This window comes from Fomitiporia mediterranea, assembly GCF_000271605.1.
Source record: "Fomitiporia mediterranea MF3/22 unplaced genomic scaffold FOMMEscaffold_2, whole genome shotgun sequence".
Lineage (NCBI taxonomy): Eukaryota > Fungi > Basidiomycota > Agaricomycetes > Hymenochaetales > Hymenochaetaceae > Fomitiporia > Fomitiporia mediterranea.
In genome coordinates, this window is record NW_006760387.1 from 1308547 (window position 1) to 1320834 (window position 12288).

The 12288-nt window shown below is 46.8% G+C and overlaps 8 protein-coding genes across 8 annotated transcripts in view; 6 read left to right on the forward strand and 2 right to left on the reverse strand.

The window, feature by feature from the left end:
* FOMMEDRAFT_165218 (uncharacterized protein) overlaps window positions 1-1612 on the forward strand; it is a gene marked incomplete at both ends in the record, with an annotated part of 2863 nt that extends 1251 nt beyond the window's left edge. The window contains 3 exons of the mRNA XM_007262614.1: window positions 725-796; window positions 954-1092; window positions 1167-1612. Coding sequence (XP_007262676.1) covers window positions 725-796; window positions 954-1092; window positions 1167-1612 — 657 coding nt within the window. The remainder of the gene's footprint in view (window positions 1-724; window positions 797-953; window positions 1093-1166) is intronic.
* A 431-nt stretch (window positions 1613-2043) lies between these two features.
* On the forward strand, window positions 2044-2733 carry FOMMEDRAFT_151674 (uncharacterized protein; the record flags this gene model as incomplete). Its single annotated transcript, XM_007262615.1, has 2 exons — window positions 2044-2227; window positions 2285-2733. The coding sequence occupies 2 exons, from the start codon at window positions 2044-2046 to the stop codon at window positions 2731-2733; spliced, it is 633 nt and encodes a 210-aa protein (XP_007262677.1).
* A 363-nt stretch (window positions 2734-3096) lies between these two features.
* On the forward strand, window positions 3097-3825 carry FOMMEDRAFT_151675 (uncharacterized protein; the record flags this gene model as incomplete). The annotated part of the gene is made up of 3 exons (XM_007262616.1): window positions 3097-3136; window positions 3192-3344; window positions 3413-3825. 3 exons carry the CDS (start codon window positions 3097-3099, stop codon window positions 3823-3825), a joined length of 606 nt encoding a protein of 201 aa, XP_007262678.1.
* A 678-nt stretch (window positions 3826-4503) lies between these two features.
* On the forward strand, window positions 4504-5275 carry FOMMEDRAFT_151676 (uncharacterized protein; the record flags this gene model as incomplete). The annotated part of the gene is made up of 3 exons (XM_007262617.1): window positions 4504-4543; window positions 4605-4757; window positions 4833-5275. The coding sequence occupies 3 exons, from the start codon at window positions 4504-4506 to the stop codon at window positions 5273-5275; spliced, it is 636 nt and encodes a 211-aa protein (XP_007262679.1).
* A 751-nt stretch (window positions 5276-6026) lies between these two features.
* Window positions 6027-7521, forward strand: FOMMEDRAFT_16982 (uncharacterized protein). The gene is made up of 3 exons (XM_007262618.1): window positions 6027-6641; window positions 6704-6847; window positions 6909-7521. Exons 1-3 carry the CDS (start codon window positions 6602-6604, stop codon window positions 7355-7357), a joined length of 633 nt encoding a protein of 210 aa, XP_007262680.1. The 5' UTR covers window positions 6027-6601; the 3' UTR covers window positions 7358-7521.
* A 91-nt stretch (window positions 7522-7612) lies between these two features.
* FOMMEDRAFT_117231 (uncharacterized protein) lies at window positions 7613-10555 on the forward strand. The gene is made up of 3 exons (XM_007262619.1): window positions 7613-8447; window positions 8503-9668; window positions 9729-10555. The coding sequence occupies exons 1-3, from the start codon at window positions 7625-7627 to the stop codon at window positions 10125-10127; spliced, it is 2388 nt and encodes a 795-aa protein (XP_007262681.1). The 5' UTR covers window positions 7613-7624; the 3' UTR covers window positions 10128-10555.
* Window positions 10502-11640, reverse strand: FOMMEDRAFT_165223 (uncharacterized protein; the record flags this gene model as incomplete). Its single annotated transcript, XM_007262620.1, has 5 exons — window positions 10502-10819; window positions 10895-11012; window positions 11070-11142; window positions 11199-11554; window positions 11612-11640. 5 exons carry the CDS (start codon window positions 11638-11640, stop codon window positions 10502-10504), a joined length of 894 nt encoding a protein of 297 aa, XP_007262682.1.
* A 332-nt stretch (window positions 11641-11972) lies between these two features.
* FOMMEDRAFT_151681 (uncharacterized protein) lies at window positions 11973-12206 on the reverse strand (the record flags this gene model as incomplete). Its single annotated transcript, XM_007262621.1, has 2 exons — window positions 11973-12081; window positions 12118-12206. The coding sequence occupies 2 exons, from the start codon at window positions 12204-12206 to the stop codon at window positions 11973-11975; spliced, it is 198 nt and encodes a 65-aa protein (XP_007262683.1).
* Between the last annotated feature and the right edge of the window lie 82 nt (window positions 12207-12288).

Here is a 12288-nt window from a genome sequence, read left to right on the forward strand (position 1 = left end):
GCTTTTCGGTTGTGAGACGCGGTCGAGCAGACTTTGAAAATTTGCCATTTTAAGCCGAAATGTGGTGATCAAAGTGTCCACCTTGCTTATACTTAACTTGAAAAATCAGTAGTCATAACAAAATCAATATTAAAAGAGTATATTGATACATGTTATACTTAATAATACAATTCATGTGTTATACTTGAGAGAAATGTTATACAGAAATTTATTTGGCTAAAGTAAAGTGTAAGCTACAAGTGAATCAGTAGTGATCAGCAGTCTATTGCAAAGGAACGACGCGAGTGTGACAAAATATTAGCCAAATTCTCTGTGACAATGTGTGACTACAGCCATTCTGGCCTCATTCTTTATTTCATTCCTCATGCAGAGGTCAGTTAATTCACACAAAAACATTACTATAAATCAAAATAAATCATTATTAAAAGATTTACAGAAGGATTTTGTCAGAAGAAAATTATTGCTCAAGATATAGTTGATTTGGAGTGTAAAACAGTTATATTTTAGCTGGTTTCTAATAAAATCAAAATTCCTTCTGTAAAAAGTTTCTTTATCATCTTTTTAATACTATTCATATTTTTTTGTCAATTTAAAATACATGTGGGGAGCAGAAAATCTTTTCTACAAGGACAATTTTAACCTGGACACTTGTCTATCAGTTTACTGCTTAGTTTGCCGCTTAGTTTGGTAAGTTTTCAAACTCCGCAGGACCGCGCGTCAATAGGGAAAAGCGGACCCCCACTATATTCGGAAAGATGATACGTTACGTGGGCTTGCACTGCGGTACAAAGTCGACGTACGTAGATTTTCTTATTTCTTGTTCTCTTTTCCTCTACTCTTTGAATAGTTCTAGTCTATGTAATAATGTTTGTGCCTCGATACGGCTACTCTCAACCTGTCAAACACATATTCGAGAGTTATATTCTTTACTCACTTATCTTCGTCCCTTGTAGGGCCGGGTGTTGTGCAAATTGAATAATCTTCCACCAAGTACACTCAGCACAACACCACATCTCTTGCACACGCGCACCGTCCTCGTTTTACCACCTTCTGCCAAACCAGTTTTGTCCATTGTGGAGAATGGGTTAAAGCGTGAGTTACTACATTATACAATTTGTTTCTCTTGAGAAATACAGATTTACTGAGGGTGTATTCGAGACATCTAGTTAGTATCGATAAGGAGCGAGAACACGAGATCGAGCTCGAGAAGACAGCGAAGCGCCTTCAGCTGATTACGAAAGAAGAAGATTGGAGGATTGCAAGAGCATATTCCGTACTTGCTGAATCTTCGTCGAGTTCTTCCGCGAGGTTTCAAAAGGACCTACGGTCTGTTTTGAAAGAGACCGAGAAACAGCCCGAAGATGATACAGAGAACGAAAAGAAACATATGTATAGGAATGGCGAAAAGGTTCACTCCACGACAGGCACAACGACCAGTACTCTACAAGAACGAGCGTTAGACGCATACCTAGAAGATGATGCGTGGGAGACACGAGAGCGTGTTGCAGGCCGGCGGCCCCCGTCAGAAATGGCACATATGGTCGGGAAAGGAGTCTTAGGACGATTATCGGGGCAAGGAGTTGGGCGCAATAAGAGACTTTTTGGAGCCTGATCTAGACATGAAGGAGGGATGTGATGGCGATGCGAATTCGTGTATGTTCCAATGCCATTAAAGTATGATATATTTCTTATGCATAGGGAGTCATTAGGATGCATATATTTAAGTATATGGAGTGCTTAGAACAATTTTAAAACAAATGTTTACAAGTGTTTATGAGATCATAGCCTCGGAAAATACCTTAACGGAGATCTCAAGCTGAGATCAAATTCCATTCGTGCCATGCCATAACGAGTTGGATATGTATCGCAACAAATAAAAGGTCCTATAGCTGATCATCTCCACTCCAGAACTCAGCCAAAGCTCGCATGCACAAATGTTAAGGAAAGATGCACAGCCAAATTATCGTGTCGAGTCTGCTACCTCTCATATTTGTATGCGGTGAGCAACATCTTAGTACAAGAACGAACTACCGTTAATCACCAATGACCTCGGCAGAGCATTACACTATTGGTGTCCAAGCACAAGTGCAGGTCTCTACCGCATCACTATATGAAGTTGGTCTACTGCAAGAAGAAGGCCAGCGAGGAACAGTGCTCGGCAGCGAAGCAGATGGCACAACGTTCCTCATCTCTGGGACATTTGTTGCGTTAAACGCTGGCTACACTAGTATGCGTTCTTAAACCTCCGGAATTTAAGTACGTCTCGTTATTGATGCTCGCCCAGTGACCGTGGTCCAAGATGCAGTACACATATCCAAAGGCGCCGACTTCGTCGCCTCGGGCCAGACAATTACGTACGATGTTGAATGTGGATTGGATACAGGCAATGCTATCTGCACAGAACAGATGAACAACGCGATACTCACATTTACAGATGACCTGCAAGTCACCACAATCCTTGTTGGTCCCGTTACTGGAGGAGGCTCAGTCTCTCCTACAAGCAGTGTTGCATCCGCATCAGGTGCTTTACCACGTACCACTTCCACGTTTGACATAAACACCCTTTCGTCCGATGTATTGCACCCGCATGGACCGGACGCAACCACTTCAACTATCCCTGGTTCCATCCCGGGCATTCCAGGCTCTGGAGAAGCAACTGCAAGTCTCAGGATCCCTGGAATGATAACTGCTTTGGGCATTTCTATTCTTTTCACTTTACTGAGTATTCTCTGATGTTCTTCCTTGCCTACAATGTCAAAGAAATCAATTGTAATCGCCATGCCTTTCAAACTAGTAACACTGATATATTCTTTCGATCTCCTTCGGAGGCACTCGCCATCTCTGTCAATGTCACGTGCATTCTCCGCGGGATACGGAAATTGTCTTGGCGGAGATCTCATTTATTTTCGTGTTCACCATGCCATACAGAGTTGAACATACTGTATTGCAACAAATAAAAGACGCTGGGCCTGTCGGTCGGTCATCTGTGGTTTTCCCTCTCCCCTTCTACCAGTTACAGTGTTGGAGTGTATCTAACTGTTCGTTGAGAAAAGCTGCAGGGAACTTAAGAGACTCCTCTGTGATACGGGGGACCAAATGATTGCTTTAGCAGTGCTTTTTCTCGTGCTTGCGAATGGTGCGTACATGTAAAGCTGCGTCAAATAATCCCTGCTGATCGTTTATGATCCCAGTCGCTTATGCGCAGGTGTCTACGGCCGCGCTACTTGATGTTGAATTTGGATACTCGGAAGCCAACCAGAGTGGAATAGTAATTGGCACTGGCGCAGAAGGCACATCGTTTATCATCTCTGGTACACTAGGGGCGATCGACAGGCCATATACAAGTGCGTATCAACAATCTCAACGCTGCACACCGTGGACCTTTAACCGATGCCGACTGAAACGTTTCCAGTGACGGTTGTTCAAGATGCGACGCATTATTCCAAGGGCGGCGGAGTCGGTGCAACAGACGCTGCTATACCACCATACACCATACAATGCGACCTGTCAAATACTAGTGTAGCTATCTGCACCGAGCAATTTGCATTGTTGACGACCACGTTCACTGAGAGCGTTAGTATCACTAGTGTTGTCGTAAGTCCTGGGACTGGGACTGGGTTTCCGACACGCTCGACGTCACCCGTGCCTCCTCCCTCTACGGTGCATGCCTCGGGAGGTGGCCCAGACAACTCGCCTGTACCATCTTCCGGAGGAGATCTAGTTCCAGGTCTACCCCCAAACTCGGGCCCGATGAGAGCCAAAATACCCAGGTCGTCATTAATATTAGCCATCCCCGTTTTGGCAACTTTATTAATGATCTTGTAAAATGCACCTTTAGTTGTATCCAATATTAATGACTTAGAAGAAGCAAGCTTCATCAACAGGTAGTCGATGCATCATTCCAACTAAATTTAAAGCAACGACAAAAGGTCCTACGGAATATAAAGTCGACGCATCACACCAATGAATATGTCTGCACCTAATATTAATCCGGTATGAGCGGCTAAACGATGGCAAGAACTTGTATGGGGTTTAGATCAATTTGCATGCAGTCGAGAACTACTCTCTCATCTAATCTGTACCGCACGTTCGCACATGCTTCATGTATTGCAAAGAGAGAACTAAAATCAAGGGGGACAAGTCGGAATGCTTGCCATTGAATGCCTACTTACGCACTCTTGAACCATCTCACGCCATTCCTGCAGACTGTAATTCTGCACAATGCAAATTTACTCTTACATGGAGGTGAGCAAGTAGCTTCACAACTTTGTTGTGTTCGATGACAAGCTGGTTGCGGAGATCTATGGCTGAGATCAAGTGTAGTCTTGGCAGAACATAACAGGGCAAGCGTTAATGGATAAAAGGCCCGTCCCGTCAGACGCGTTGCTCCGCAGAGGCATGTGTGCATACAACAAACAAGTCCAGTCGAGATCGTCGCCGTCTCTGTTTCTCAGCCTCTGTGACAAAGAAGCAACTTAGTGCGAAACTGCAGATATAACAAACATGACCTTGCTGGTGTTGCTTGCCTTTGCAGTTGCTAATGGTAAGCTTGATTCAGCCTGAAAGAAGAATTACAGTTTCACTCAATTCAAATGCCCTTCCAGTGTCCCGAGCACAGTTGTCTACCGCTTCATTGGTTGATGTCGGATTTCTTATTGAACCTCCTGACCAGCAGGGTCAGGTAGTTGGAACGGGCGCAGATGGTACGACATTCATCGTTTCTGGGACATTCGGTGAGATTGAAGTTGGTTACACCAGTGCGTCTTCTTTATTCCCTCCTCCAACACCCGTTACTGATGCTCCTACCATTACATTTATTTATAATGTTTCAGTGACCGTTGTGCAGGACGTATCACATATCTCTAAAGGTGCTGAACTCGTCACGTCATCCATCACGATGCCCTACGAAGTCCAATGTGAACTTCAAACGGACGGTGACGCAGTCTGCACAGAGCGTCTCGACTTGGGGGTGATCACAACAACTCAGGACATAATCCTGACCGGTATTGTTGTGAGTCCAGGTGGTGGAGGCAGTGGAGGCGTGACAGCCTCTAGTGCAACGACGCCAATTCAGACCAAGACCCACCACTCGGTAACAGCGACCGCCGCTGGGCCCGATCCTACTGACACCTTTGGGGGGGACTCTCCTAGTGGAGGTTCGATTCCAAGCCTTGGTGGACTACCTGGATTTCCCGATGCTGGTTCCTTAAGCTGTAATGTGCCTGGAAGACTTTTGGCCATCCCGTTTGTGTTGGTGCTCATGAGCATCATCTGAGGTTCCTGTTCAGTTACCACGAACGAACCTGACCTGCATGTACAGTTATGATTCCAAAATATAGTTGTATTTATGATATCTTGTTGATTCAAAGGATAGCTTTCGTACCGTTGGTAATTCTTTCAGCCTAGACCGTGTCATAGATTAGAGAGGGATTCGAGACGTCGAGGGACGCTGGACCTGGAAACCAGATCCCCCGAACGGCAGAACCAGGAGAATTTGAATAAAGACCTGTACCTCGGATCATCTGATACACCGGGCTTTCGTTGAGTGAGCACTTGAACGTCATTCAAAAAAGGAGAGACAAGACTGCAAGTCTGTCCTCTTGTAAGTTGGCAGTTTTATATCCTTTCACTCTGGTCGTTCTTGGTTGCTGGAGGCTCGTCTTGGCTGCCAAGATCACGTGAATTTAAAGTCGGAAATTGCCGCAATTTTTACAGAATTACCCGGGTGGCTCTGCTGAACGGTCCTTTGCTCTCGTTTATTCCAGAGATGAAAAGCATTCTCAGCAGCCTCTATGGCTCCAGTGAAATGGAGATTCTATCTGCTTTATGCAAGACCATGAAACGCGTCGGATCTCCAGTTCGGCTCTCATCATACTTCCCGCCCCGACAGAGCGCCGAATGTCCAACCTTTCGTGCGTTTTCACGCGCCAGTTGACAACGGAGAATTTATCTTCCAGATTGCGCGACTCGACTGAATGCGCATGCCGCCTCGTGCCGCGCTGTCTGACAGCGGTAAGGGGGGTCGATGATCCTAAATCACGCCAAGCCTCAAAATGATGTTCTGATCTGCAGCGAGGCACGAGTATTGATTGGCTTTCCTACCCACATGGCGCCTAATTGCGTCGGATGCGACGCGCTCTTTTGCACTGCCTCCCGGTGAGGTGCCCCGCTAACATGATCAGACGACTGGTATGAGGAAAGGCAGACCAGTACTCCAGCTTTTCTTCTTGCTTTGGATGATTATGCTTTTTCATAAAGGCAAAGCTTGGCAGTTACATGTGCTTGAGATTGCTTTTCCTCCGTCTTTCGCGGGCGGAGAGCTTTGTGAGTTCATTTTGCTCAGATTCTCGATCAAGAGGCGATACCGTACGATTTTTGATAGTTCCCAAAGCGGGAAAGGCCTAATAAGAAAACACAAGGTTCTGTCGCGCTGATTGTACAGGCTTTCCAGGGCCGACCTGGCAGTATAATAAGGGCAAGGGCATGATAGAGGCGGTTTTTAACGTGCCCTTTCGCCTTCAGCGAGTTCTTTCGTTCGCCTCCCTGCTCATTCCGACGGTTTTTCATTTTTTGATCAGCAAGTCCATTCGTTTTTAACAAAATGATCACGTCGGCTTTGCTTGCTCTCGCTGTTGCGAACGGTGAGTTGAGATTGAAATTTGAAGGAAGAGCCTAATCAGATGCTTATCCATGTTGTTTTCAGTTGTACGAGCGCAGTCCACTGCTTCGTTGTTCCCCGTTGGATTCCAGGGAGATGACTTGCAGGGGACAGTCGTAGGCACTGGCGCACAGGGTACGACTTACGTTCTCTCCGCAACATTCGGTGACCTTGGGATACCGTATACCCGTTAGTATTAAAAAAATCTTTTTTTCCCAGATATTATTGAAGTAACTCCCTTTATCTTTAGTTACTCTCGTTCAGGGCTCAACATATCTCTCGGAGGGCGCTGACATCGTCACTGCCGGTATTACTGTACCAATTGATGCGGAGTGCGGCATCCAAGGCAGTAACGCAGTCTGTACAGAAGTAGTTGGTTCAGGAATCGATGGGACTACAATCACCGAGTCGGGTCCGATCTTCCTCACTGCTGTCCCCGTCAATGGGGCCGTTAACAGCGGTGCTACGACGCGGAGTTCAAGCCCAAGTGTCACGTTTACGGGATCGCAGCTTCCCCCTGAACTTACGCAAACATCAGATCTCCTCGGGTCGCTTGGCCCCACTGCAACTGGGTCAAGCAGTGGAAACGGTGGTGGTATCGGTGTCCCAGGTGCTTCGGGCAGCGGTGCGATGCAAATCAGCATTATTAGTGTTTCATTACTCCTTCCTGTCCTTTCTGTCATTTTCAACAGCCTCTAAAAAATCGCCTTTCTCGTTCGTATTAATTTACCCAATATTCTGGACTATTCACTCGTTCATGTATATGGATTTTAATGGGGTTTAGTTTTTATTTTTTATTTTGCTTTAGTATTATACCAGTGATTGAATTACGAATACGAATACACTCAAGTTTATTGGGCTCCTGTCACGTGCCTGCTGTGAACGTGTGCTTAAGCTTTCGCTGACGTCGATTGTGAACAGCTTAATGAGTTCTTTACTTTCGTCCACCACCACGATCGGGTCACTATGCCACCCAGTGCAGGCACCGTAAGGCTTGTCTTTGTCGCCTTTATTGTCCTCCAAGCTTTACTCTGGTCGCAAGGTCGATATGGATCATCTCCGTCGCATAACGTTCTCATCGGCTTAATGAAGCGAAGCGTCGGCGGCGATGAATGTACTCCGCTTTCCGTACCCATCGCCGAGCAATGCGCACATGTCCAAGAAAATTGCGATGTATCACACACCGTTCTTTCTATTCCATATCTCCAAAATTACTTCTGCTCAGCACCGCCTGTCCGTCCTCTTGTGTTCGGCGGACTACTTCTCTGGCTTGTATTCCTCTTCAGCACCTTAGGAATAAGTGCTTCGGACTTCTTCTGTCCGAACCTTGCGACACTTGCTTCACGTCTTGGACTCGACGAGAACGTTGCGGGTGTAACCTTCCTTGCGCTCGGAAACGGTTCTCCCGATGTGTTTAGTACATTCTCCGCTATGCGTGCCGGTGCCGGTGCACTTGCGATTGGTGAGCTCCTCGGAGCAGCAAGCTTTATTGTGTCTGTCGTGGCAGGGACGATGTGCATTATTCGTCCTTTCTCTGTGGATGCTCGACCATTTTTGCGCGATGTGGGCTTCTTCACAGCTGCAGTCGCATTACTCCTTGTAATCCTATGGGACGGAGAAATTCTGGCCTGGGAGGCGGGAATACTTATTGCTCTCTACATCCTATATGTTATGACTGTAATCGTGGGGAGTTGGTGGGACAGACGACAATTTCGACGAAAACAGCTCGAGGCCATCGTCCGCAGCGAATACGCGGATGGAGAGGTGCCGGAGCCGTATAGAGATGATCGTAAGTGTGCTTGTTGAATTCCATAGGGACGATCCATTCACCTTTTTTTGCCTAGCTTCCGAATACCTCTCCGTTCCTTCACCGACACCCCCAAGAACTCGAGCACACTCTAGTCCTGCCGCGCCGCCAACACTGGGAATCGAAACTGCGCAACTCCGACCCCGACCACACTCCCGATCTCCATCTCCGACTCCTGCACCTCAAATAACGCAAATGCCATCATTCTCCCTTGTGGGTGCCCTTGAGTTCCGACAGGTCGTCAGTTCACTACAGCAACAATCTGCTGGAGCCGCTCTCAGTGCATTTGAAAGCCCGGTCTCGCCATATATTGGTGGACATTATCACTCACACTCACACTCACATTCCCGTTCCCCGTTGGTGCTCTCACGGCGTGCTTCCTCGCAGTCCAGTCACTCGATAGCAAGTCAGGAGCATTGGGACGACGCACTGCCCTTGCATTCACGATCCCCTCGTTCGCAAACTCTTGCTTTACAAGATACAGAAGGAGAGACAGCAAGTGCACCCGCGAATCTCTCCGTCCCTCCAAGCAGCGATACTCAAATCCCTGTAATTTCTACCATTCCGGCATCACCTAGCTCAGAATCTTCTTTCGATTCTGGCAATTTTCTGTCTTCACCATATTCCAAGAGGCAACGTGTTGTACATGTGTTTGGGCATACCATGCATGTGCTCTTCCCAACCCTACACCACTTCCGTGATAAGTCAGCACTTGGAATGATTGCATCCGTACTTGCGGCGCCTGCGGTTTTCTTCCTCACGGTAACTCTCCCCGTGCAGGTCACACCACGTGGAGATGTTGATTCAGAGGAAAAAATAGGTGCAAAGAAAGTGACTATAGAAGTCCCCGAAGGTCGTCTAGTCGACTTTGAGGAAGAAGGCGTCGAACGTGTCCTCACTGCTGAAGAAGACGTACAAGAGGAAATGCATGAGTTGAAGTTCAATAAATGGCTTATGGCTGTACAATTATTACTCGGACCACTTTTTTGCGTCGCGGTGTTGTTCTCGGGCATGGAGACGCATCGTGAAATGTGGTTGCTTATTGCCACAGCTATTGGAGGAGTTGCAGCTGCGCTACTTGTACTTGCTTTTGCGGAACGAGGGAACGATCCCGTTGCACAGATGGCACGATGTTTCATGGGTTTCTTCGTCGCTGTAGTGTGGATTATGGCCATTGCTGACGAGGTCGTGAACGTCCTGAAGGTAAAGCATTCCCCTTCACCTCCCTCTAGATAAATTTATTAATTACCTTTTTATGTCCAGACCTTTGGCTTCATTTTCGGCCTGAGCGACGCCATCATCGGCCTTACAATTTTCGCCGTCGGTAACTCCCTCGCAGACTTCGTTGCCAACATCTCCGTCGCAACCTTCGCCCCAGTGATGGGATTTTCTGCCTGCTTCGGTGGACCCATGCTCAACATCCTCCTCGGTGTCGGTGTCTCGGGATCTGCCGTCATATCGCACGCCAACGGTGCTCCCTACCCTCTAGATTTCAGTACAACGCTTGTGGTAAGTACCATCGGGCTCCTCGTGCTACTCGTAGCGACACTCGTCGGTGTACCCTTGAATGGTTATCATTTGACGAGACCTTGGGGAATATTCCTCGTGCTTTCGTATATTGTTGTCATGATTATCAACATTACTGTTGAGGTGAGGCGGTAGCATTTCTAGCATCTGCATACACGTTTTGCTTGTTGTGCTTTGCTCTCCGTCTGTTCATCGCATTTGTTGTTGTCATTTTTTGTCTTCCTGCTTTGCATGGACTACTGTATGCTTATCCATTCCCACTTCTCTTGTCCATATCAATGCGCTTTATTCAATTCTTACTGTGCACTTCTAAATTTGATACATGGAATGTACGTACTGGATACAGGCTGTTCATATAAGGAATACATACTGTACTGTAACTGTGAGCGACATAAAGGAATCAAGGTGAACCCGCGGCACGGGAATAAAGCAAAGATAACAACGACAGGATATACCTGTAAGGTCCTTTTCGCCATGACATTACGTTGAGTAATCGTGCTGTGCCTCGATCACATCAAGGACATCTTCGGTCTTTTCCTTGCTCTCATCCGCTTTCGTTTCCTCTCTTTCTCTTCTCCATTTGCAGGAGAAACGGGAAGAAGTGGACAGCATAGTCGAGCTTTAAGTTCATGTGGACTTGGTAGGAGTTTTTTGTTTCGTGAAGTAAGAGGGCAGTATGTAGAGAGCTGAGATCGACTAAGCGGAAGGGATGTAGGGCGGGGATGAGGACATTCTATGATGAGAAGATCTGCCAAATCGTTCATCAAAGATGTGGTCTCGGAAGCTGGGCGCAGTATTATATGCTTTTTGCTTTCATTTTGTCGTTTCTGTTTCGCAACAATCGATATAAGCAATCACTTGCTGTTTGCTAGGATTTCGATGGTGTTAAGTGAGAAACTCACAGGGTAAGACATTCGAGATTGCTGTATGACCCACGAGAAATCTACTGTGACTTCTCTTGCCTGCTTCGTACGCTCCTCGGCACGAGATGGTGTATCTTCGTATTCACGGTCGGCAGGTCTTTAATTTGGCATTCAGACAGACGAATCAGCATAATAGGTATGTGGCCCAGCTTACTTTATTACGACAGGAGGTTTCGGTAGTACGTTTATCTTCCGAGGAGAACTATCTGTTGAAAATAGTCGATAATCTGTGTATGATCATAAATGCGGCATAAAGACGCGTAGTCGAGAGTGTAATACTGACCAAATAGGGATGTGGAAGCGTCTTCGCCTTTTGCGGTGGCATCAACCTTTGCCGATTTCCGCTTTCGTTTTTTCTGCCTTAATTCGTCCTCTACAGGACCATCTCCTTCTCTCTTCGAGCCATGTTCGCCTTCGTGAGTAACGAGAGAAGCTTGCAGGTAGCCTTCTAACCACTTCAATGCATCTTCTTGATAGCCAGCTTTGCTCCGTGCCCTTTCAATCTCTGAGTCGGATACTCCATCTTCGTCTTCATCCCTAAATACCCGTTTACGCGAACAAGGTTCAGAGGATTGTATGAGCGAATGGGGGTTGGAGAACTTTGGAATGGACGTAGACATCTTGAAGGAAGAGTTTACTCTGAGATCGTCGGATCAACGCCGCAACCGAATTATGTAAGTATTTGGGTTGATTTACTTCTCTCCTTCATTTGGCTCCGTAGTCATATCAGTAGCCAGCTCGCACTGCAGAAGATGCCTTTGTATTCTCCTATTTAGATGCTGATAGAATATACAATAGAGCACGACTGTCAATGTGTATGCAGTTTTTTTATTATCAGGCTAAGACGTTAAGACATTTATTGTTCATTTTCTATTTATAACTATGACTCTCTCATTAAGCAGTTGTCCAGAACGAGTAATCGCCTCGTCCCCAATTAAGCCGACATATCATGGTTCTAAGACACGCTGTTTTGTCTATAAGTAACGCCTGGAGACCGAGAAACATCCCATTGCTCCTTACATTCTTATCCCCACGATCCTCGCCAAACCTCCGACATTTACTGCAGACTCCATCCGCTGCCAAACACCAGACAATGTACATCATCGACTGCCTTGCCAGGGTCCCCCATCGTCAGTACTACGGCTGCCAGGCCTGCGTCGTCGCGTCTACCAATCAAGGTCAATCAGAAACTTGCCACTCACCTTCGTCGAGTGTCTACCCCAGGACCGACTCGAGAACCCCAAAGACGAGGGTGACGATGATTCGATGAGGATGCAGTGGGCTGGCCCATGTAAAAATAACATGTACTTAGCTAAGTAGTACAGTCTTTCCTGGTAGCAGTGAGACAGCTGCTCTAGGCGACATCAAGGCAT

Coding starts and splice junctions, on each gene's coding strand:
- FOMMEDRAFT_16982 (XM_007262618.1), top strand. CDS start 6,602: ATGATCACGTCGGCTTTGCTTGCTCTCGCTGTTGCGAACG. Junction 6,642..6,703: donor TGCTCTCGCTGTTGCGAACG/GTGAGTTGAGAT, acceptor TGTTGTTTTCAG/TTGTACGAGCGCAGTCCACT. Junction 6,848..6,908: donor CCTTGGGATACCGTATACCC/GTTAGTATTAAA, acceptor CTTTATCTTTAG/TTACTCTCGTTCAGGGCTCA.
- FOMMEDRAFT_117231 (XM_007262619.1), top strand. CDS start 7,625: ATGCCACCCAGTGCAGGCACCGTAAGGCTTGTCTTTGTCGCCTTTATT. Junction 8,448..8,502: donor GGAGCCGTATAGAGATGATC/GTAAGTGTGCTT, acceptor TTTTTTGCCTAG/CTTCCGAATACCTCTCCGTT. Junction 9,669..9,728: donor AGGTCGTGAACGTCCTGAAG/GTAAAGCATTCC, acceptor TTTTATGTCCAG/ACCTTTGGCTTCATTTTCGG.